Genomic DNA, 25,181 nt, shown 5'->3' on the forward strand with positions numbered 1-25,181 from the left:
TTATCATTGCTGAGACTTGGAGCCTGCACGGGTCTCTGCAGGGGAAGAGGTGGGCAGACAGGACTGTGAGCTCTGCTCAATGGGGAGCGCCTTACCTGGAAGACCTCCAGTTCCTCCAGGGTGATCTCCTGAGCTTCCTGGAGTCCTTTTGTCAGATAGATGGATTTCAGCACCACGCCCGTATCTGTGACAGCAGCAGACACAAACTCAGAGTCACTCTAACGCCAGAGAACACCCTCAGAGCCAGAACTGAACAAACGTTTGTTAACATCATTGTTTAGGGGTATTATTATTAGTCATTGCCTTCTAAACATGCCCCATGGTAAAAGCACAGCAAAGTGTAATGAAGCAAAGTGAAAGCACAGGTAAGCATTGGAAAGAATAATGAGGTACGGTAAAGCATGTTATTAAACATGGAAAACCAGTGGAGCTATGGTACTGCAAATGTTTAGTATAGCCATGGGAAAAGCTGGGGAAACCTGCAAAAACACCCTGCAAAAATACAGTGGTGAACGTCTAAAAGGGTAGACGTATTAGTATTATTGGTGTTAATGCTGTTATAGGAATTACTGTTATTAAACAGTCATTTTCTGTGCAGGGTCTATCCGTCATAGCAATCTGTCCTGCCAAAATGTTTTTCTGAATGCCTGGCTGAAGGAAGGTTTTGTTCATCAACGCTCTCAGCCCTACAATAAACATAACCTCTGCAGCTTTCCTAATTGGGAGGGTATTTAATGAAATCATTCAAATCGTTCAACAAAGTAACCCTTTGTTGAGTGTGAACACAGCAAATAGGCGAATTAACCTTCTGTCAGCCCAGGCCTTGCTACTGTCTGGTTATTAACACATAGCGTGCGATTAATCATTTAGGTCTGTAATAGCAGGCGTCATGGATGAAAAAAGAGGGACAGACCCCAGCATGCCACACATCACTCTCCCAGGTAACCAGTACCAGTAAATCACAAAACCCAGTGCCCTTCTAAACTAAAGGGAGGCGTTTCAAGTGGCCAGTCCAATGGGTAGGTATTATCTTTGTTGTGGCTGAGTTTAAAGAATGCTTCGAATTACAATGTAACTTTTGTATTATTATTTTTTTTTACTTTCCCTTACGTCTTCATGACATTTGCAATCGTAACGGACAGTTCCTTGCTCCTGCTCAAACAGTCCTTTCCAAGCTGCTGTAACTTCCAATTTCTTTGTGGAATTTCTACCCGGAACGAGGATGTGGAAGTGGAATTAAAAGTTCCAGCAGCTTCAATAAAGTTGCCGGGTTTTTCCAAAACAGTTCAAAACCCTTTCCAAAGGTCATGCAAAACTACTCTGAACATTTACAAACATAAATAAAAAGGGAAGGTTAACGATCAATCTAATTCACTCATTTCCCAAGTCAGGGGCATCCCAAAACCAAAATCCCCTCTAATTGGTTGTGACAGCACCACTGAGGGTGTAAGTATCTTTGAATCGAGAGCTTGTGTCGGCCGAGAGGAACGCGACGCTCTCTCACCTGTTCCTATGAACATGATGTCATACTGCCCGTCCACGGCCTCCACGCGGTCCACGGTCAGCCTGGAGAACTTGTAGTCCACCCCTATCCTGACCAACAGAGGGCGCCGATTCACAGGGTACACGGCATCAAACATCAGCGGGTGCGTGCGGCTGAAGAAGATGACATCGTCTGGGTATTCGCGAGTCGACCTGTAGTTCCCATATGTGCTGCTGGGGCACTAGGGGGCAGCAGAGAGCAGACCATGTCAGAGGCTTCAGATATTCATACCAGGATTAGAAAGGGATTTGCTTGACAAATGTCAGGAAATAACAGTGTCTATTCATCCATGTGTCAAACCAAAAAAATTCTTGAGAAGGATTGTTGATGGGCAGTTTTCTAATTCTTTGTTACTGATCAAAGCATCATCTGAAAAGAGACTGCATGCCACAATCCTTGTGAAATTGCTTGCACCACACACAGTCAGATTTGCAACACAAATCCACTACAATAATCTGAAACCGTAAGAGATTCAAAACATGTTTAAGGAATAAATAAGGTCTGTTTTCACTTTTTTTTTGGGAGGGGGTGAAACTTCAATGAACCACTCCCCATTTAAGAAAAAAAATCACTAAATAAAAAAAGAAAAATAAAAAACCACTCATTACTGACAGTTAGATGAATAGAGGCCGCTATGACTAATTAGCACAGTTAATTTAGACCGTTAACTTACTGTGCCAGGCCGTGGGAAGGGCACTCTGCCAGTGTACTCCACCCACTTGTACTCCGGACCCTCCTTGTGTGAGAAATGCCCTTTAAACGCTGTCACGATGTCCTCCATTTTATACACACACACCGCCGAGCCGTTCAGCACGTTGCTGGGAAACGAGAGGAAAGTTCAGGGAGTTACACTTTGAAACGACGACCACAGGTTCAGCAGGACCAGAAACAGCAAGGGTGAAATCAGCTCAGCAATTTACTCCCCAGAATTCTAATCATAGTGCTTGACATCTCAAGCCTCCTCGTCTGGCAAGTACGTGGCTCAAGTGGTTGACATGTAAGCAGAAGTTCAGTACAATTATGATAACTGCAAAAAACAACAAAAAATAAAGCAAGCACGAACCACCAGACAAGTTCCTAATGAATTCCAGGGGGTTGTGATTGCAATAACAGCTATTCTGTTGAAAGACTGGAAAGGTTTGCCTTTCAATAATTGATTCCTATTTTCCCGTTATACAGAGCCGATGGGGATCTGTGAGCAAGGCAGCACGATTACTCAGAGCAACTGAAGCGCACGCTTCTGGACGAGGTAGCCAGAGTCCCTGCAGAGCGCTGCCAGGAAGCCGCGTGGCTTGGTACAGTAATAATGCGTGTCTCCGCTACACACAGTCAAATCTGAAGGTCAGCCCTCATTCTGATAATTTTACGCGCATTCCTGTGTAAAAAAATCAAATCTTGAACAGATAACATGAAACCACTGGTTTTTGCTATTGCTAAGTAATTCTGTTAATTCTTTCAATCTGTGAGTTTGTTTCTTTGAGCGCGAGGAAGGCGCCACTACATCTCACATTGAAACACTAACCCCTGTATCTAGTCTGGATCTTGCGCAAGGGATGCAGGCATGCTGGTACCCTCTGTGCAGGAATGCGTTTCAGACAGCACGCCCATCAAAGCACACACCACTGAATTACAAGCATGAAACAAGATGTGAACACTCCCCCTTAACAGCTGTAAAGCGATCTGATTCACTACCATTTTTCACTTCAACACAGGTGTGCCATTTCATGATATATGATTTAATTTCTTTTCTTTCCAGTAAAGACTGTTTATAATAAGTATGTACTGAAGCTGGAGGTCACCTCATCTCTTTTTATTTCTGTAGATTTAAGACGATTGCAAGAATTCACAAGACAGGGTCAGCTATATGTATCTTTATACAACTTCTTTTATATAAACCTTATCAAGCAGCAACATCAGCGCCACCATTCACTTCTTGGACAGCGAACCCTTTCATTGTGCCAAAAAAATAGCAGCCAAAAACACACACCAGCTGTCCCAGATTCTTAGATGCCATCTGTTAGTTTAAATCCCATCTTTCTAGACCCCAGATCTTATCGCCTCTAGTTTATCTTTATTTTAGGCTGTGTTCAGGGCGCAGCTCAGATGAGTTATTTGGGTGGGTGACAGAGGGAATGTGGTAGTAAAGAATTGAATCATCAGAACACAATTAGTCAATGAAATAAATCAGAATTATTATTATTATTATTATTTAATACCACATCAACTTCCCAAGAACGCTGAGGGGAACCGAAGGTCAGTGGGCGTCCTGCGATATCACAGTCAAGTCAATTGCCTCTTTACACACAGGAGCTTGACAGCCGATGCTGGCGAGTTACGGGCCCCTGGAGGACAATGGCCGGTCCTGGAAGTGTTAGAATGAGCTCACCTGCCCTCACTAATCCTCGGCCCATGCCATGCTCCCTGTGGAATCCTTTGCACAGCCAGGATTCAAACCTGGACTCCCCTGACTGTATGACTCACCCTGCACGCCACACAGTAGTGCCTTTACCAAGGGAGACCATCAAGCTGAATTTGAATGGGGTAATAACCAATAATTTCTCAATCATTTCATAATAACATTAGCTGTATAACAAAAACAAGCATTGAATAAGAGTATCTTATACTGGATTTTTTTTAATGCCGATGGTCTCCCAAGCAGCATTCAGTCCTTTTCATCTGGTCTGGAATTAATTAAAGGGAAATTAGGCCACATCCACAGAGAAGTCTGAGTGAGCAGTAAGCAATGTGTGTCCCAGTGTCAGCGGTAAAAAAGACTAATATGAATCATCAGAATAATTCACTCCAAATGTTTAACAAGTTAGAAGAACTGCCATTTGGAATTGTCCCTTCCCAGAGCTTGGCTCTGTCCACAGGGGCTGCAACTAGGTTAAAGTTCTCAAAGCACAGTGGTTAGACAAAGCAGGAGAAAGTGGAAACAGTTGGGCTAAATTTGAGGCCTCAGTTCTGAACCAAAAGTATTTGGAAAAAGATCACCACATAAAGTCTTGGATTCAACCATCATACAGTACACATCAAGCAGTTATTAGTCATACAGTTTCCATAGAAAATACAGCATGTTTTTTTCTTCATAAAATGAGACATCTGCTTATTATTAAAAAAAAAAAAAGTTAAATAATATATATATTTTATTATATTGTAATTTAATTTTGAAAAGATGTACAGACTGCCACTAATACCAACAACAACAACAACAACAACAAAAATAACAGCATATCTGGCCCAGAATCAGAAACATACATGTTAGGTTTTTAAAGTCTCACTATATTTAAAGCAGGAGTTGCACATTTATCTCACGGATGTCCTTAATCATCAATGTAAATACTTTGGGCCGAGTATGCGGCACCGTAATCCCTTCGGGCCGAGCCCTTCAGTGAAAAGCAATGACCCAGAAAGCCAGCTTGAATATTGCTGGCTGAATTCAGCCCCTGGAATGGACTCCCTTGTAACAGCATTAATTAATTGCGAGCCATGTTTTCGTGTAAAGAGTCCATTATTTGACAGCACAAGGACTGGACCTGTCTGGACAGCAGCGTACCTGGATGTTGTGAAAAGCCCGTAGATCAATGGGTTCTTCTTGTCTTTCCCATGCAGAATGAAGACATCCTCTAGAATGAAAACAAGGAGACACAATTTAACCCCAAAAGGTCACACATCTATTATTCTGTTTATTGGTTTGTTTTTCTAACTGCATCCTGTTTGCCACCTTATCCCTTATATAGAGTAGAAGCACCCAGACAGCACCCACACCGCTAGCCTGAGCTTTGTTTGGGATGTGATGAATGCGTACCTTTTTTATTGTGTGTCTTTTCTACATAAGGGTGATAGCATATGGTCTGTTGATTAAGCCCAGTCATGCGCACAGGAAACAATTGGACTAAATACTGGTGGCCTCACATTCCTGGAATTCCACGGCAATTGTCTTTGGGTGGAACCGATAATATCTCAGGGTGAGGGGAAAGGTGAGTGATGAAATTGCTGATTTATTATAGAAACATTTCTCCCTTGGAAGAAAAAAGTAAAACACACACACACACACACACACACACACATATATATATATATATATATATATATATATATATATATATATATATATATATATATATATATATATATATACAGCACGTATGACCGTAATACTGGAAGTCGGCAGTCTTTGGTCATTTTTCCAATCATTTGAGAATTGGACCTCTACTCACATTTTTTTTTGTAAATCTGTGTGATTAGATGGATAATATAGCTTGATATTCATGAAGTACTTCAAAAAACTATTTTGTCTAAAACAAAACAGTATTAGGTCCTCTGCTATTCCTAATCTACATTAATGATTTAGATTCTGGTATAGTAAGCAAACTTGTTAAATTTGCAGATGACACAAAAGTAGGAGGAGTGGCAAACACTGTTGCAGCAGCAAAGGTCATTCAAAATGATCTAGACAAGATTCAGAACTGGGCAGACACATGGCAAATGACATTTAATAGAGAAAAGTGTAAGGTACTGCACGCAGGAAATAAAAATGTACATTATAAATATCATATGGGAGATACTGAAATTGGAGAAGGTATCTATAAAAAAGACCTAGGAGTTTTTGTTGACTCAGAAATGTCTTCATCTAGACAATGTGGGGAAGCTATAAAAAAGGCTAACAAGATGCTCGGATACATTGTGAAAAGTGTTGAATTTAAATCAAGGGAAGTAATGTTAAAACTGTACAATGCACTAGTAAGACCTCATCTTGAATATTGTGTTCAGTTCTGGTCACCTCGCTATAAAAAAGATATTGCTGCTCTAGAAAGAGTACAAAGAAGAGCGACCAGAAGTATTCCGGGCTTAAAAGGCATGTCATATGCAGACAGGCTAAAAGAATTGAATCTGTTCAGTCTTGAACAAAGAAGACTACGTGGCGACCTAATTCAAGCATTCAAAATTCTAAAAGGTATTGACAGTGTCGGCCCAAGGGACTTTATCAGCCTGAAAAAAGAAACAAGGACCAGGGGTCACAAATGGAGATTAGAGAAAGGGGCATTCAGAACAGAAAATAGGAGGCACTTTTTTACACAGAGAATTGTGAGGGTCTGGAATCAACTCCCCAGTAATGTTGTTGAAGCTGACACCCTGGGATCCTTCAAGAAGCTGCTTGATGAGATTTTGGGATCAATAAACTACTAACAACCAAACGAGCAAGATGGGCCGAATGGCCTCCTCTCGTTTGTAAACTTTCTTATGTTCTTAGTACTGCATTCATAGAAACAGCTCAGATGTTAAAGCTTTGTGTTTTAAGGCAGCCCTTTATACTGTAGAATGAGTTTTAAGGCGGTCTGGTCGTGGCCCCATAACACTATTACACATTTTTAAGGTGGAACACAAATAGTCCCTCTGGCTTCTTTCAGTGTTATAAAGGGAAGCACTGCACAATACAGACTCCCTGCAGAACAGTGGCTGTGTTTAGTTCACACAAGAAAGGAATGGATATAAAAAATACTTTTTTTTTTGTTAAACATGATCTGTTTTTGTTACGAACCACTTAAGCCAAAAAAACATCAAGTTTTATGGTTTTATGTTTATGTCTAATTTTTTATATTTTGCTGCTCTGTCTGCCTTCTGTTTTCTATGATTGTTTAAAAATACTGACATTAAAAAAAGGCAGCCTTTGTGTTGGCAATTACACACACACACACACACACACACACACACACACACACACACACACACACACACAAACACATAGAGTCTTCGGTTAGACCAGTGCTTGCATCACAGACTTATTGATTAACAAGAAGAGTTTAAAGGATGTAATAAGACTGTGTTCCTAACGATGCTGCATGTGTTTGCATTTCTTGTGTGGTGTAACGGAACGCTGTTTAACCTTGCTGTTTCTCAGGAATCCTCTCTCACCTTGGAAATAAAAGCAACAGCACCGCAACAAAACTGTAACCCGAGATTACTATAACATCCTTACTGCAGAGCGCTTATTCAACGGCAAAATTACAAAGCACTGTGTGTACGAACACAAGACTACCCATCCCTTTAGCAGACTCCCTGTATGAAACTCAAAATATTCCTTTGCATTTCAGTGAAATATCTTCAGACTGGGGCTCACCATTTTCAATGGGAGTGCAAGTTTGCGCCTTGTATAACTTGACAGGTTTTTTTTTTTTTTTTTTTTTTTTATCTTTATAGGGCTGACAGTTTGTTTGTTGCTTGGCCCTTTTTGAAGAAATCCCCTCTTATTATGGCTGACAGCTTTATTCTGCTGTGGGTGGCTTGTGTTATTGTGTGCATGGGAAATGTCCTGGTAATACATGTGTATATATACTTTGAAACGTATTTGTTTTTTCACCTATAATTTCTCCTCCCAAGCTCCAGCGAATGTCTCGACACTGGACAAACTATTGGAAATCCTTGACCCTGTGAGTAAGGAGCTACAGTAATGTTAGAGGCGGGCCGGCCACACAGCAGAACAAAGGCACTTTCACAGAGGGAGTGTTACGCTTTCCTGGCAAAGCTCTCCGGCCACGCGTCCAACTGCAGACTCAGTCCGCTGGAATAACACAAGGAGAAACAGGCCAATCTGAGACTGCCGGTCAGGCCAGAGCATTTCTTTCCATGTGCGGACTCAGTAAGCTTGCTGCTTGTGCTGGCGCGCGATCCTTGCTCTGGCAGCAGCTGTGGAGCAAACTGGCTCTAATTTGCAGATGCCCTGGTGCCAATGTTTTTAACCTAGGCAGGGTTTGCTGACTGAAGGCTTGGAACTGTCGTGTTTTAGTACTGTATTTGAACAACAAGAAGACTTTATTTCAATGCATGGTCTATTCTCAGTGGATGTTCATGCTCTCATGCTCTCTCAATCTAAATGGATATAGCCAGGCTATTCTGCAGGGTCCATGCAGGGAACCCTTTTTACCGCACTACTCTTTACAATGCTGACACTTTCGCTGTACTTTATTACACTGTGCTATGCTTTTACTAGGGGAAACTTCTAGAAGTGTAGTTTCCTTTTTGTTTAGTAGGGGTCAATCTCAATTATCTAAACAGTACTTAATGCCAATGCACTTCAACTTTGCATTTATTGATAACATTATTAGCAACACTAAGTACAATAAAAATACAAAGGCTAGCGTCCCTTGCAGAGCAGGGTTACAGGTTTTAGTGGTGGAACTAAGATCAGTTTAACTGGTCTGCAACAAGTCCTGAAAGTACAGTCTAATTCATCCTTTTACTCAGGTAAAGTTGTTAGATCCTTAGACCTCCTACTTAGGCTCTCATTTACAAACTGCTATCTGCAATCATCTTCTTTCCTTTTCTTTCTGAAGATGAATCAGCCCACTGGTAATGTCAATAATCTTGTCTCATCAGCATTTGCAGCCTGCTGAAGATATGAATGCCACCCGGCTTTGCAAATTCCAATCAGGGTTTAACCACAGGCCATCTCGTATTGCAGGAACCAGAACTCAGCCAGTCAAAGCCAGGCTGCTGCTGAAGTTACAGGTCGTTTCCCAGTCCGAGCCGCAGGTCTGTACAGCACTCAGGAGGAAAGCACCTGCTAACCTGTATGCATAACAACAGAGGCTGAACCACAGGGAAATGGGCTACTGGACTACTTTCTTTAGTCAGATTCTGATTTCATGATTGAGCGTGATGCTTGTGTAATGGCCAGTGCGGTGTGATGCGCTGCTGTTCTGGATGAGACTAGATTAAAAGCTCTCATGAATGCAGAGGAGGCCCAGGTACTCACGGAGCTCGTCAAAGTGCGTCTGGATCCCCTCCACCCCGGGGATGGAGCACACCAGGCGTGCTTTGAGAAACGTGCTCCACTTATTCACCAGGCTGCGCTGCCCGCCAATGTCATTCTGAAAGAGAAGCACAGCAGCACGCGTCCATCAGCACCAGCCCAGGAAGGAAGAGGCTGCACGAAGCAGGATCGTGCACCCGTCACCGCTCTAACATAGCTAGAATGTTATATAGCAAACTGGACCATGTCCTATCTCACTTACAACTAGTGACCTGTGCTGACGACATATTAGCCAAATGTTCACTACGTGCTTACTGTATGAATGGGGCATCATTATAAAACATATACCGTCTTGTGCAAAAAGACATTGATTCATATTTAATGTGGACATTAGGGCAAGGCTGTTACCTGTATCTGAGCTTCGTTCTGTTTACGTTTCTGTGTAACATTGTAATTATATATGAACCATTGCGTGAATTTCTAATACATCTGAGTAAGCATCTATTAATTATACATTCAATTCATATAACTGGTCTGTTCCTGATAACGTTGTCTCTGTTCACATTTAATTTGTATTAGTTTTGGGTGATTAATATGTATATGTGTATTTCAATCACAGCACTACCTGTAACGTCTTGAGAAATAAACAAGCCCCTATCTCAGTCTTACTGCACAGCATCACATGTGGGTCAGTTTGAATATGAACAGCCAGGAATGAGCTTGTCAATCACCCATTGGAAAAAACAACCCGGTTCCAGTTGAAGTTCCAATGATGTAATGATTATCTCTGAAGGTCTGGGTCTGGGCTCTGGGTTTAGATGTATGCATGTATGAATACTAAGGCTGTATATCTGAGAATATGTTTGTATTATAAGATTGCATGCATGCTAGTTAAAAATTGAAAATTGCCTAAATTGTTTGTTAGGTACTCATTTTGTTTTCCATTCAGAGACCTTCAACACGATAACAAGCTAATATAATAAAAAAGCAGGATTCACCAAGGCTAATCTCTTCTGATTTACAGAGAGCCTTCTTGAAATGCTTTAAATTGGGCATAACTGCTGCCAGTGTTTGTGGCCGGGGGAAGCACAGAACAGCTCTCCGGGCAGAGCCAGCGACAATTAGCTTTAGTGGAGCTACTGTGGAAATATCTGAGTGAGTGGAGCTACAGTGTAAACGACACAGAGTCTCTCCGCCAGGCGAGTCTGGAAAGGGCCTTACAATTATAGAATTTACTGCAGACCCACAGAACTGGATCCTGTATGCCTTGACAAGCTGGAATTCAGTTTGATCAATAGTTAGTTTTATGTGTTTGTAAGGCAGGTTTTTATAGTTTGTAATTCTAAACCTAAAGTGTGTACGGCATATGTGTGTGTGTGCACCCTTTAGGGGATTAGAGTCTTCACTGAATAATAAAATCAGCACAGAATGAAGACATTCATTGGTGACTTACTTTCTGTTTTTTTTTTATAGTTTTCAGGAAAGATTAAGGTTGACACAAAAAAATGTTTTGTCATTTTCACAACTCCTTGACTGACTGAGGTGTAATTACAGAGGTCTGTGTTCTTAGCTAGCCTCAGCCCCAGTGTGTGTGTGTGTGTGTGTGTGTGTGTGTGTGTGTGTGTGTGTGTGTGTGTGAAAGGCGCTATATAAATCCGTACCTTGCAGACGCGTGCCACGCGGGAGTACACCACCTTGCCTCCGCCGCTCTCTGCCTCCTGAGCACGCTCCGTGAAGAACACGTACACCTTGTCATCCTCCTGGTTGTCACTCTCCGAGATGGACGCCACCTTCACGAACTTGGGGTCTGGAGGGGGAGGGGGGCAAGAGACAGCGTATGAATGACAGCAACGTCTGAAGCAGTCGGAAGGAGACTACTTGGAATTGTTTACCAGGAGTAACCTCTAAAACAGTGGCTCCCTGTCTAGGAACCCCTGGGTCAACACTTACAGAAATGTTGCTCCCCAGAATGACAATGCCCCCAGGTCTGGAAATGAATTAATTGAAGAGAATTTTGTTGGGGTTACTTCTTCCATTTACAATGCAGACACATTATACCGTTGTGTAAGGACAGGCATTTACATTTCTGCAGATTCATTTAGGACGGTTTAATGTCTCATCAAGCTAAGAATGCCTGATAACTCCTGATCCAAAACATTGAGAGTTACAATGCATGGAAATGTTAACAAGGCAATTGACTACTATATTATAAATCTATAGTAATACACTTATTTAAAACACAGCAGAAAATTGTCTACACCAGGATTTTATAGTTCCTTACTATCTCAGCGTTACGTTGGATTTGATTAGATTTTTTGCATGGGCAGGACAGTATTCTGATTAAATAATAATAATAATAATAATAATAATTGTATATAGTAAATGGAGTAATCCGTCAGCGCCACTGACATTTAAAGGAAATGTGTCTGAAGTTGCTTTCAGATTCATTCAGGAAAGCTTGTGCACAATAATGCTTCAGACACAGGATCTCTAACTCCTTTGAATTTTCTTAACGGAGCAGAATTCCTGAAGTTTCCTTGCAGCATACCTGCAGGATTCATTAAGGATTTTATTAGCATGGAATTCCATAAATAACTCAGAAGCCGAACTACTTAATAAATCCCTTGGGAAAGCTGCGCTGGCAGGAGTGCACAAGTAGCACAACACGAGACAGCACACAGATTGTATTGAAACCTCAACGATGGATCTGTAGCTACATCTGTTACTCTTAAAATACTATCCCTTGGTGCCTGTTTGCCCCGGTTTGTGTACAGGTTTACCTGCAGGAACACATCGTTACTTAAAGGGATGCTGACCAAAACTTTTCTTGCCTCTTATTGGCTTTAGAAGCATCATCACTGCTTGTGTTCTGCTGTGCTGTGCTGAAGATCTGTTGGTTCTTTGCATGCTTTTTCCAGAGAATCAAGGCTACTGATTAAAAATGCTGCACCCTAGCACTGGCACCTAATCATTTCCCATGCTGTAGGTCATGGTCTGATCACAATTAGACAACAGGAGTGAATCCGACCTACAGCATGCAGAAAACGATTATCTACCCATGAGATAATCAGCAGAAGAAAAAAAAATGAAAATGTTGTCAGTGCTGATAGCAGATTTTACTGCTGAATTATTTCCCTGTTACATGACTGCATTCAATCATGTGTAGATGGTGCAGCACTGTATATATGTATTTAAAATGAAGGTCTTCTAGAATTGTGTGCAGGTTTCTGGCACTTTTGTTAACTCAGCGCCATGTTTCCGTGTCCTCCTCCTTTGTCTGAAAGTTTGATTGCTCAGCGCCGTAACGCAGGGAGAGAAAGCGTCTCTTAAAGCACCGCTGTGTGTTTTTGGGTTGAACAAAGCACTCACCCTGCAGCCACTTGGAATCGTACTGCTCTGTGCGGATCACGTGACGGGCTCCCAGACTCCGGAAGAACGCTGTGTCCCTGCTCATGAAATCCGAGGAAATACCAGCGTAGAGCTCTCCGTCTGCAATCAACAAACAACGTGCATCAGCAAACACCGTTCCACTGAAACCTGCTTCAATCGGCTGAAGGGTTGGTTATTGGTGAAAGCCTGTCTCAGCTGGTTCGTAAGAGAGTGTGGGATTTTATACTGCTGATTTAGATTTACGGGTAACGCTTTGTTGCATGTTCCATTCGTAATAATGTGTTTGTGCTTAAACTGCTTGGATTATTTCCAACATGGGATGGAACAAATATCTGCCAAGTAAAATCTTAATGTGAATCCAATGCTGCACCTGAAATAAAACACAGCCAGATTTTATCAGGGAAACGATCCAAGCGGTCTTGGAAATAACAGGAAGAAGAGACTGAGTTTTTACTCTGCAAATTTATAGTCCATTTACAGGGTAATTTTGCAGTTTGCAATGCTTTCCCTACGGCAATTGTATTCTGGACAGATGACAGAAACTCTTGTGCATAAAATCAGAGACAAAGTCGATCCTTACCCGTGCAATGGAGACAGGCTTACCCTATAGTTATAGCTGTTGTATGCGTGTTGTTTAGTCTTTCCTTTTGGTTTCCCAACAAAAAAAGTGAAAGGAAAGACTTCACTTGTCATTGAACATGCATTTACTGAGCTGTGCCACACGCTTTCATCGCAGGTCTTTTTTTTCTCATGTTAACATACTTTTCTACCGTGCTTCACCACATGGTAGATCCTAAAAACAAAACATGAAATATGTTTCGCTTAACTCTAAGTCACTTTACTTGGATGCAATTTGGACCACACAAAAGCCCCCAGGCCTGCCAAGATGCGCTTAAAATAAACTGACTCTCCGCCCTGCACTGGCTCCTCTCAGCATCAGTATACTTTCGAAAGCGGTTTGTCAAACACAGAGTCAAACAAAGATTAACTTAAACAAAATATTGCAGCAAGCTCTTCGAAGCCGTCCGATTTCCCTGCAGTGAGGGTCAAACCAAGCAGAGGTTACAGTTAATGTATATAAGCACACAGTCAGGCCGTCAATATCTCATTCCTGTTTCTCCGAGCAGCCAGTCGGTTTATTGTACAGAACTCGCTCACAGCCAAATACTCAGCTTTCTGAAATTCATTTCCCTAATGAAACCGTATCGCTGTGTTCATCTTCCAAGCTCCTCGGAAACAAATTGCCCCATCAATCTTGTTTCCTCTCCAATCACAAAGGGAAACTGTTTCCCTAAAAGTAAAAGGGATGCCTTTACTCTGAAGCCAGCACGGGTGAGAAAGAGCCAACAACGTCAGACTTTTTGCAGATAAACATGTCCTAATAGGGAGAGCCTGCCTGCACTCAGTATTCACTGCATTCCGAACCTATTCCTCAGAATCCAAGGAAAGCAGGCATGGCCAAGGCAGTCGTTGCTGGGAGACTGGCATTTGTCAATCCACTAACACAGATTTGTATACGGGATTGTAAAGCTGGTCATTTTCACATATGACCACAGGGGGCGCCAGTCATGATCAGGACGGATTCGAAGGAGATGCAGTCAATATTCTAAACCTGATGACTGCCTGACAGAGGACTACCGTCTCAAATGGTAATATAATGATAGACACACACATGCATGGCATATCTCTTGACTGTTTATTAACATTTAACTAGATTTCAGCAAATGCTTAAACTGCAATTCAATACTTATTTATGACACTCAAAACAAAGCATTACCGAAAAGGATTGACTGTAGTGGGAAGATACCCCCTCTATATATAGCCAATAAAACTGAAAAGTATTGAGTTAATGTTCAAGAGTTGAATGCCAGGGAGGTTTGTCTGTCTTATCTGGGTTGAGCTGAGGTTGAACTCCACGGATCTCCAGGCTAGCTGCTGAGCCCTTCAACCAGTGTGATTGATGTGTGGATCTGTACCGGTGGTCGATCCTCACCTGCAGCACAGCACAGAGCAAACGCTTCCACAGAGAAAACAGAGAAAAGCTTAGGAAATTGGGAAGACAGAAAACACTCCCGAGGTGTGCTCCAATAAAGTTTCCCAAAAGAACAGCGTAACCAGGAGCGTGCTGCAGCAAAAACATGCTGTGTCTTCCACAGCCATCAGGAAAGACCCTGGAAACGTGCTTTACTCTAGGACTGAGAGCACGGCCAGCCAATCAACCATGAAACAGTCAGACCATGAAAGGGTTAACAGGTTAAATGCAATAAACGTGCATTTGTTCATCTGAAATAGGATACTGCTGTAATATATATATATATATATATATATATATATATATATATATATATATATATATATATATATATTGCTGTGCTGTGCTGGAAGTCAGAGTATTCGCTCTATAGTAAACAATGAGGTAATCTTTAGAAAAAAATATTTTCTGGCCAAAGATAATAAAAATAGTGATGATGGCAAGGGCAGCCATGGTGACAGACAACTACTGTTGAACTGAAGCAGTAAAACAGACAGCCACACTCTGCCAGGCCTCCAAAGCAAACAGAGTTTCAGACTTTCATCCGGGACCAGCACTCTCACACTGACAGACCTGCTCCCTAAAGAGAAGCTGACTGATCGGAGAGCAGACTCCTTCACACACACTCACTCGCTCCCTCACTCCCACTCACCGGTCATGTCGGTGGCTGTCCTCTGTCGCGGGTCGTACGGGCACTTCCCCTTCCCACACTCTGTCTGCCCTGGGCCCAGGACCAGCCTCTCACTCTGGGGGAAGAACACGGCGAGATTAGGGAGGGGGAGGAGGAGGGTCACTACAAGGTGGAGCAGAGCAGAATGAATCAATGTGTTTTATACTGTAGGTGGTATCCCCTGAATCAAGCACTGCAAACATGCACTGGGTCTGTATTACACTGCCCCTTCATTGTAATGATAGAAAGGAGCTCTTAACTGCACAGTTTCTCATGAATATGGTAATTAGCAACCATTCAAATACTTTATTAATAACAGGTGCTACAAAAAGCAATTACTAAGGATCATTTCTGGATCACATCATCACAAGAGCAGTGTAACTGCAGCTGGATTAAGCAGCCACATTTTCTTTCCATGACACATGGCAGGTCAGCCACTCCAGAGAAAACAGAACAAGTCATTTCATGTTTAAAGTTACTGACAATCTGTGATTGTGACAGGTGTCTAGTTCTGACTGGGGATTTGGGGTTACAGTACCTACACTGGCTGTGCAAAACTAGGGAATGTAGTGTCCAGTAGATGACAAGATCTCCTAGTCTGCAAAGTTTGCATGTGATTGTGCGACATGTCATGTCCACTAGACCTGATAAAGCAGAAGGCTCTCAATGATTATAGCCTGGACCAACGGGCCCCATCCAGACAGACTCCAGGGTGCTCCTGAAGAGACAGCCTTGACAGAAACCCTGCATAGAAACCATGCCCACTGGACTACGCATGGACAACTGTGGCTAACAGGTCATTCAAACTGTATTGGCAAGCAAGAGGCCTATTACAGTCTGTTCAAGACCAGACCTATGAAACTAGCTCATGGATAAAACGAAATATACAAAAATAATCATGATCTAAATGTGTCTCTAAGCTCTGATAACAAGGTGCAGCGAGCTGGCCTGCCTGTGTTTTGTGTCTTCAAATGAATAGAGTTAAGGAGGTGTTTGTTTGTTTGTTTGTTTGTTTGTTTGTTTGTTTGTTTTCTAAACAGAAAGGCTTTGCGATGTGAAGTTCAGAATTTGTGAGCCGGTTATTGAAGCCAGCGGTATGTATCTGACCCCTGGAGAGGGTACTCACTGAAATCTCAAGCACTGAAAGATAATTATTAAACACAGACGGGTTTGAGTTTATTCCAGATTTCTGGACACTTCAGAACATGCACAGAAAACCCCCTTGTTCTTGTTCTTCACACGGCAGAGAGAAGATGGATTCAAGGTCTATGAGTTTATTTATTGGCACGTGAAGGTGCACAGTGAGCCAAGGCTAGGGGCGAGGCAGTTTCAGAGCAGGCAGAGAGAGCAGGCTAATGTGTTTTCGTGCTTAGATCATTTTTATAAATGCTGTGACAGGGAGAGAATGAATCTGAGCTGTAAATCTCCCTCCCGACCTGTGAGGGCGCTGCGCTCGAGTGCAGGTAGGACCTGAAGCTGTTGCACTGTCCGGTGCGCTCCTCGTGGTCAGCTCTGCAGTGTGCACCGATTGGTTAGATTTTGGTTCCGGGTACACTGATTGGCAGTTCTGATTGTGAGGAGGAGCCTGGCTGTATATAGGGGAGTACTTTTGGGGCGGTCGCGCTCGCGTGCTGGGCCACACTGTGTTGCCTGTGTTTTTGCAGCCAGCTTTGTGCTTACATCGTTTCAGACTACGAGGAGAGACGTGAAGGATCAGCGCAGAGATACACACTCTGTAGAGAAGCTGCTAGCTGAGGACCCCTGTGCCGTGCTGCTGACCCTGTTGTCCCAGCTGTGTGAAAGACACTTTATTTTGGAGAGTGTGAAAGTGTTCGGGACTTGTTTGTTTTTTATTTCTATTTTCAGCTTCACCGTCGCTGGTTCTGTTCAGGCATGTTTATTTTTGCTTGCCTGTGATAATAAAAGGCACCCACGGGGGGCGTTATTGTGCATGTCCTGTTATTGACGTCGTTCTTGTGCAACCACTCCCCACATGCTGACAATGCCAAGAAGCATAAAGCCCCCCCTGTGAATATACTACCAGACTCCAGAATGAATGAAGATCACGCAGAGGATGTAATTTAGCGTTTGCAGTTCCAGAGGGAGATGAAGAGAACACCTCACTGTGTCTACTCACACTGCGCCTGAGCTGAAGATTGCACTTTGTTTTTTAGAGATACAGTGTGCAGTCAGCGTGGATAATAACATTTTAAAAAGTGTTGCCTCTGTCAGAGATTTAGCTTTATTTAGTTTTCCATTTCCAAGGTGATTTTATTTATTTATTTATTTTTCGATGGGGTGTTACTAAACTTCAAGGTCAGTCCACCAAGGTTACAGCAGCTGCAGAAGAGCGGCCGTGCCGGTCTCTGATAGGCTGCTGATGACGCATGCACAGTGTTAAACAGGACGCCGTGACATCACCGCTCAGTCTGTAGTGGCTGAGGACATTCAGCCCGAGTGAAACAGTGCCAGAGAGTTAAATAAAACAGCAAAGCGATTAAAAAGGAAAGCGGATTAAACTGTTGCAAGCCTATGGTGCAGACTCCAGTTTTTATTTGTCGCTAACTCTTATACTTTATACTGTATATGACAACAAATATACCATACAGTATATGATATACATTATTATAGTTTGTGTAGTACTAGCTTTAAATATGAAACAGTAAGTAAACCCTACACCTCACTGTCGTTTGTATAACAATTCATATTCAATTCTGATGGGGAATCTGTCCTGCATTCATTCAAACCACACAACAGAATGGGATGAACTACAGTAGGGTTGATTCTTTCATCTCAGCACGCTGGACTGTGTACCAGAAGACCAGGGTTCGATTCCATATCATGATATTAAGGAGGAGGCTGCCGTTGTCTTCGACGCTGGTTTAAATTGTTTCTAGATGAAATTCTGAATGAAAATGTTCTGACCAAAATAAAAAAAAAAATACAGAAATGAAAAGAAAAATATTTCCTTCCATTGAGTCTGTCCCACAGCCTGAAGTGGGATTACCGCAGATGTATTCAGTGTGTTGTGTTCATCCCTGACCACGGCATACATCAGTCCTCAGAATGCTCTGTGCCTCTTGTCCTCACAATAGCATATTACAAGCAATTCATAAAAATGATGAGCTGGAACGAGAACACAAGTGGCCCGTTTTAAAAAGGCTTTTCAAGGCACAGGATCAGAGCTTTCAATCCAGGGCTGGGGATTCTTAAAGACGTGTCTCTGTCAAACATCAAGGATAATAATAACAGAAGAATAAACGCTGAGAAAATGTGGTTAAAATCTGAGAATGATTCGCTTTGATTATTTAATCAACATGTCTTTCTCTATTCTCAGCATCCTAACAAGGCGCAGATCTGAAGAAAGCAGTAAGAAAGATCCATGCAGGCCTCAGCGCCATGGCTTAGACAGCCCCCTGTAGCAGGATATTTAACTTCAAAGTGTGAGCGTAGAATTCCAACATCTGTGCTCTTCTGTAATGCAGAGCTTGGTTAAGGAACTGGATTAAAAACATACACCAGTACAGTGCGTCGTGCGGCTCCTTCGACACACAACAGTCTGGGTTGTACTGCCCTTGATCTCAAGACTGAATCTAGAAAACTGTTTCCTTGTGGCATGGTAAATAAATAAATAAATAAATAAGAAAGTATAGGAAGACAGGAATCTCATTGTGGCTGGTTTGAGAGGCCTCCTAGCACCCAGCCCAATAATACAGGACCTTTTCAAGGAGCGCATGGTCCAGACTGGTGACTGATCTGAGTTAGCAACGGTAACAATCGTCTTTACAGTTCTATTGCAGGGACATTCCTATGTGTTCTGTGCACTAATCTAGCTGGCAGGGGTGGGGTTGCTCTATGTGTCTATGGCAGTCTGGTCACTTGGGCTGTGCAAAACGGCAGAGGTTTGCCATGCAGTGGCAGAGGGAGGTGGTGTGGCTATGGATGGCGGTGCTTACCCGGTCGAAGAGGGCAGTGTGGATGTAGGCACAGCGCGGGTGGAAGGCTCCCGTCCCACACACATACAGGTGGGTCTGGTTATAGAGGTGAAGGACCCGCAGGAAATTGGCACAGTCCAGCTGTCGAAGCAAAACCAACAATACATATATATATATTGGCATATATATAATTCAGGGTTTGTGTTTGAGATCCCTGTTCACAAAGCTTTAAGGGTCGTTTTAAAGATTTTTTAAAACCCCATTTTGATCATAAAACCTGTTTTCAGCTGTTTCAGAGCAGGTGTATTAGTTTATACTTATATTTCAAAGCATCATTTAACTGAACAGAATCTCCAAAAAATAATTCCTGAAAAAAGTGATGTTAATATTAGATGCCTCAGTCACCTGTTGCTTCTGACGACTTCAAGCGTGTAGAACGATCAGTACGTGTCTTCCGGGTCATCTGTGATTCTTTAAATGTAGAGTAAATGCCCTCAGAAAACAGATGATGAATGAAAAGATGCACAAACCTCTGGATCTTTCCCTGCCATCTTACACTCCTCAATGCGGTCAGAAGTTGCTGGCCAGTAGAGCTGTGGACATAGGAAGGTTGATTAATGCACCCGGTTATCAGTCAGATTAAATGTTTGTGCAATGAATCTCCTCCTAGCGGCTGATGAGTTAATAATACTGGCTTCAGCATAAGAGCCGTGAATTGGCACCTCAGCCCACTGAACTGAATGGACGCGAACCACAAACCATACGGTTCAAAAAGGAACATCTTACCATTCGGCTAAAGAGCCAGCTCTGTATTTGAGAGGCACACCATGTGAATCGTCTAAATAATCCATTAAAGGGGTGTTAACCTCTTGACTTCTGGCCCTCTTCATCAAGCCAGAGACTCCCCCGCCCTCCTCCAGTTATTAAACACACCTATTCTTCACTCAAGAACCTCTTGGGTTGCTACAGTGAGCCATACTGCTCTGCTTTAGTTCTTGTAACCAGATAAGAATGATGCACGCCTCCATTACCATTCGATGTATCATGAAATAAAAGTGTCACGATGATGAATTGCTACACCCCAAGTAATCAATAAACAAATCAACAGGGGGTGGAAAATGTCAGCAGGATTGCAGCGAGCTCAAGGGAGGCGGTGTTCCAATCCACCATCTGTTTAACTGGTTAAAATAGAATAGGTTTTGGAAGAACAGTGGCTGAATACCTCACACAGTGGAGACAGTGGGGGGGATTCCACACAGAACGAGGGCTGGGCAGGCACACAGAGGAATGCCATCACCACAGCTGAACTCGGCTAGGAATGATAACTACAGCCACCCAGTGCAGAGGAAGAAGAGCCCAAGCAGAGAGGGATAACACAGAGAGCTTGTTATCATAGCAGAGGGAGGTACAGACTAATCCTTTGTCAATGTATTAGGGGGACAAGTCAGCTACCAGAGCAGGATAGCAGGGTGCTGGGTTTCTCCTCTCAGACAGCTCTGTAATTGAATTGCCTCTGACTGGTCTTCCTCTGAAGATGCAATATGTTTGTTCAGCTGCCTGCCCTGCGCAGCCCGTTCCAAGTGTTGTCTCTTTAAATGCCTCTGTAATTGTTAGTTAGTGTATTGCTGCCTTTGAACGTCACCCTGCAAAAACATTCCAGCAGGAAGAAGACTGGAATATTTTGGAAGAACAGAGGTCTGGAGGCCTGGCTGCACTCCACAGCCCATTCCCTGAGCAACTGGGAAAGTTAGGCTACCGGTAGTGTGCTATCCATCCTGGCTTCTGAAAGGATCTTTAAGGGGCAGATGTGAAACAGTACTAGTCTTTCGAACAAACCCTAACCCTAACCTTAATTAAGATTAGGGTTTGGGCTTTTTAAAAATATAAACTCAGTATTCGAATTCTCTCAGCTGACCCATCGCTGAAAATCCTGGCCTGTCTTTCTGCACCCATGCCCTTTAAGGAAAACCCATATAACGATAATAGTACCATCCACAAGCACTATGGCTTCCTATAGTATTTCCTGTAGTATATCATTTTAACTGCACTATATTTTATATGGGTGTATTAACTCAGTTTCTGCCCCACTTTAGTTATGTGTAACCCATATTTTGCATGGCACAAATAGCTATTTAATTGCTATGCAATTGCCAGTTTAACTGACCCTTACTATAACAGGAATAGCGAGTGCCCGCATGCACTGCCAATAAAACAGGTCATGTGTGAGCTGCAGGAGCCATAATCTATTGCTGTGATAATCTATTGTTATTAACGGTGCAGTTAATCGATCCACACAAAGTTTTATTAGACGATCATTAAGGTTTACTGTCAGTTGCATAAGAAAATGGCAATGTTTCAAAAAGCAAGCTGAGACTGAGCTCAGCTATTTAGTCCTGCATTCATATGACAATATTATACTGATGCTCGGCCCTCCCTGGCACACAATTAGCACAGGCCCAATCTAATAGGTTTTTTTTATGTTTCTGGTCCATCTGTTAAACTACTTCATACAATGCAAAATGCTCCCTACCATCTGTTCTGAACATTTACTCGACTTCAAGTGCCCTCTGGTCCAGAGAGGAGCATTATACACCCACCCCAGTGTAACAGCCATTCAATAAATCAATGTGTTAGCCATTAAAAGACAGACTAGTGCCAGTGTTTATGTAGAGCTACTGAAACCCTAACCCTAGCCAAACTGAAATCCTAATTCCGCAACTCATCTAAAAACAGGCAGACCTGAAAATGACTTCCGGAACAAAACTGTAGAAGAAATCCCGGCACACCCAGATCCAGCTCGGGAAGCATGTTTTAAACAGCCTGGTTCCTGAAACCTGCAGCACACCTCATTGGAGAGGCCAGGGGGTCGAGAGCACTAGTCTGCCGGCAGGCACGCTTGCTGTGTATTTACAGGGGGGTAGCAGTCTGTTTTACGAGACAATGTTAAAATAGGGGAAATAGAGAGCTTGGTAAAAATAAAGAAGGCAGAAAGCTGGAACGCTCCATGACTAAATCTTAGATTCAATTCAGACGAGGTATCGGTTATTAAAGTTAACATTCCATGACCAGGCGTGCTGGAGCAGTGATACAGAGCACACACACGCACACACGCACACAGACACACACACACGCACACACACACACACACACACACACACACACACACACACACGCACACACGCACACACACACACACACACACACACACACACACACACACACACACACACACACACACACACACACACACACACACACACACACACACACACACACACACACACACACACACACACACACACACACACACACACACACACACACACACACACACACACACACACACACACACACACACACACACACACACACACACACACACACACACACACACACACACACACACACACACACACACACACACACACACACACACACACACACACACACACACACACACACACACACACACACACACACACACACACACACACACACACACACACACACACACACACACACACACACACACACACACACACACACACACACACACACACACACACACACACACACACACACACACACACACACACACACACACACACACACACACACACACACACACACACACACACACACACACACACACACACACACACACACACACACACACACACACACACACACACACACACACACGCACACACGCACACACACACACACACACACACACACACACACACACACACACACACACACACTCACATGATTGATCTGAACTCACTGTTCGCAAGAAAACGTCAAGATCATGCCTTATCTTAGCACCGTCAGAAATCACACTGGACCTCACGGGACTCCTAGCTCCCAGTCTGAGGTTGTGTCTAAACTTAAGTAAAAAAATAAATGTTTGTCTTGTTCTCATGTATACTCAATAAAGGAGTTACTTTTTGAATTGTATAACTTCATTCGTGAGGAATTGCCTTCCAATTGCCTTGTCATTGTAGGGCCACTTCAGCATTCGCACTGAGGATCATTGAGTTTGAATGCAGTTAGGATGCGTTCTCTATAATAAACGGACTGGAAAGAACTTTGGTAATGCTATTCTCTCTCGAATTCTGAAAGCATAGAAATAATCGAGCTGGATCCGGGTGTGCTGGGATATATATATATACACATGCAAGATCTGCATAAAAGAAAGTTGCATGAGAGCAAGTTGTACATTATAACCAGTCAGAACAAAAGAAATCACTGGAGAGAGTTCTAGCCACCCCAAACCCAGCCACTGTTAAAACACGGCAAACCGCCTGTTATGGTCGAGAACATTATACTGCATTAAAAAGCAAAACTAAAAACAAACAGAGTGGTAATGACAGACTTGCGACGGAAGGCTGTAATACTTGCAAGCAGGGAAATTGAAGGCTGCAGTAATTAAAGACTGTGGAAAGGGAGGCTGGAGTAATTAAAGGTACGTGGTGGAGGGGGACCCAAAGAGCCAGAGAATGTACTGTGATATACATTAAAAACAAAAGCACTACATAGGCATATTTTAAACATATAGAAATATAATAGGGCACTGTCAGATCAAGAAATATAATAGGGCACTGTCAGATCAAGAAATATAATAGGGCACTGTCAGATCAAGAAATATAATAGGGCACTGTCAGATCAAGAAATATAATAGGGCACTGTCAGATCAAGAAATATAATAGGGCACTGTCAGATCAAGAAATATAATAGGGCACTGTCAGATCAAGAAATATAATAGGGCACTGTCAGATCAAGAAATATAATAGGGCACTGTCAGATCAAGAAATATAATAGGGCACTGTCAGATCAAGAAATATAATAGGGCACTGTCAGATCAAGAAATATAATAGGGCACTGTCAGATCAAGAAATATAATAGGGCACTGTCAGATCAAGAAATATAATAGGGCACTGTCAGATCAAGAAATATAATAGGGCACTGTCAGATCAAGAAATATAATAGGGCACTGTCAGATCAAGAAATATAATAGGGCACTGTCAGATCAAGAAATATAATAGGGCACTGTCAGATCAAGAAATATAATAGGGCACTGTCAGATCAAGAAATATAATAGGGCACTGTCAGATCAAGAAAGAAATATAATAGGGCACTGTCAGATCAAGAAATATAATAGGGCACTGTCAGATCAAGAAATATAATAGGGCACTGTCAGATCAAGTCAAGTACAGGATATCGATGAGGTCTTTATCAACATCTTAACTAATTACTACAATATATAAAATACCCCCCACCCCCCCAAAACTCCAAGCAGCACCGCTGGGAGAGAAGCAGCACCGCTGGGAGAGAAGCAGCCGGCTCTATTACCCAACAAATTAAGAGTGATTTGGGCCCAATTAGCGCTCCCCAGCGCTGGGTGGGAGAGGTTATCTGTGATCTCCCAGTAGAAGGGTCCCGCGCTGAGGCCGGCTGTCCCAGGGCACAGCTGTTTAGCGACTTCCCAAATAACAGCAACACCAGATGCTCAGCAGAGCCACAGTCTGAATTATCAGCCAGTGTGCAGCTCCTGGTGACGCAGTGGCTTCCTGCACAAACCCGGGTTCAAATCAGACTTTGAGTCGCAGATGAAATTAGTTTAAAATCACATCTTAGCCCTAGTAGCTCAAAGTTTCTTTTCATAGTCAGTTTCCGGCTTTGGTACGCCAGCATGGCACCCTGGATGAGAGGAAAATATTCTTCCAATCTGTCATCGTTGATTAGTACTCAGTTGTAAAAGTGAGGGAAGGGCAGCTTTTCATGTTTTGAAATCAACACGTTAATGAAAGGATTTACTGAATATCTGCTGATAACAAAATACCTCTGAAAGGCAA

General features: G+C 42.7%; 1 protein-coding gene across 2 annotated transcripts in view; it reads right to left on the reverse strand.

The window, feature by feature from the left end:
• Positions 1–25,181, reverse strand: part of LOC121328257 (semaphorin-3A-like) — a 41,081-nt gene that overhangs the window by 3,896 nt on the left and 12,004 nt on the right. For both annotated transcript variants that reach the window (XM_041272834.1, XM_041272835.1), the window contains 10 exons: positions 19,854–19,916; positions 19,345–19,464; positions 15,371–15,464; positions 12,666–12,785; positions 10,958–11,103; positions 9,300–9,414; positions 5,100–5,169; positions 2,217–2,361; positions 1,505–1,724; positions 96–184 (listed from right to left, as the gene is read on the reverse strand). In XM_041272834.1, the coding sequence (XP_041128768.1) occupies positions 96–184; positions 1,505–1,724; positions 2,217–2,361; positions 5,100–5,169; positions 9,300–9,414; positions 10,958–11,103; positions 12,666–12,785; positions 15,371–15,464; positions 19,345–19,464; positions 19,854–19,916 (1,182 nt within the window). The remainder of the gene's footprint in view (positions 1–95; positions 185–1,504; positions 1,725–2,216; positions 2,362–5,099; positions 5,170–9,299; positions 9,415–10,957; positions 11,104–12,665; positions 12,786–15,370; positions 15,465–19,344; positions 19,465–19,853; positions 19,917–25,181) is intronic.

Source organism: Polyodon spathula, chromosome 16, assembly GCF_017654505.1.
Source record: "Polyodon spathula isolate WHYD16114869_AA chromosome 16, ASM1765450v1, whole genome shotgun sequence".
NCBI lineage: Eukaryota > Metazoa > Chordata > Actinopteri > Acipenseriformes > Polyodontidae > Polyodon > Polyodon spathula.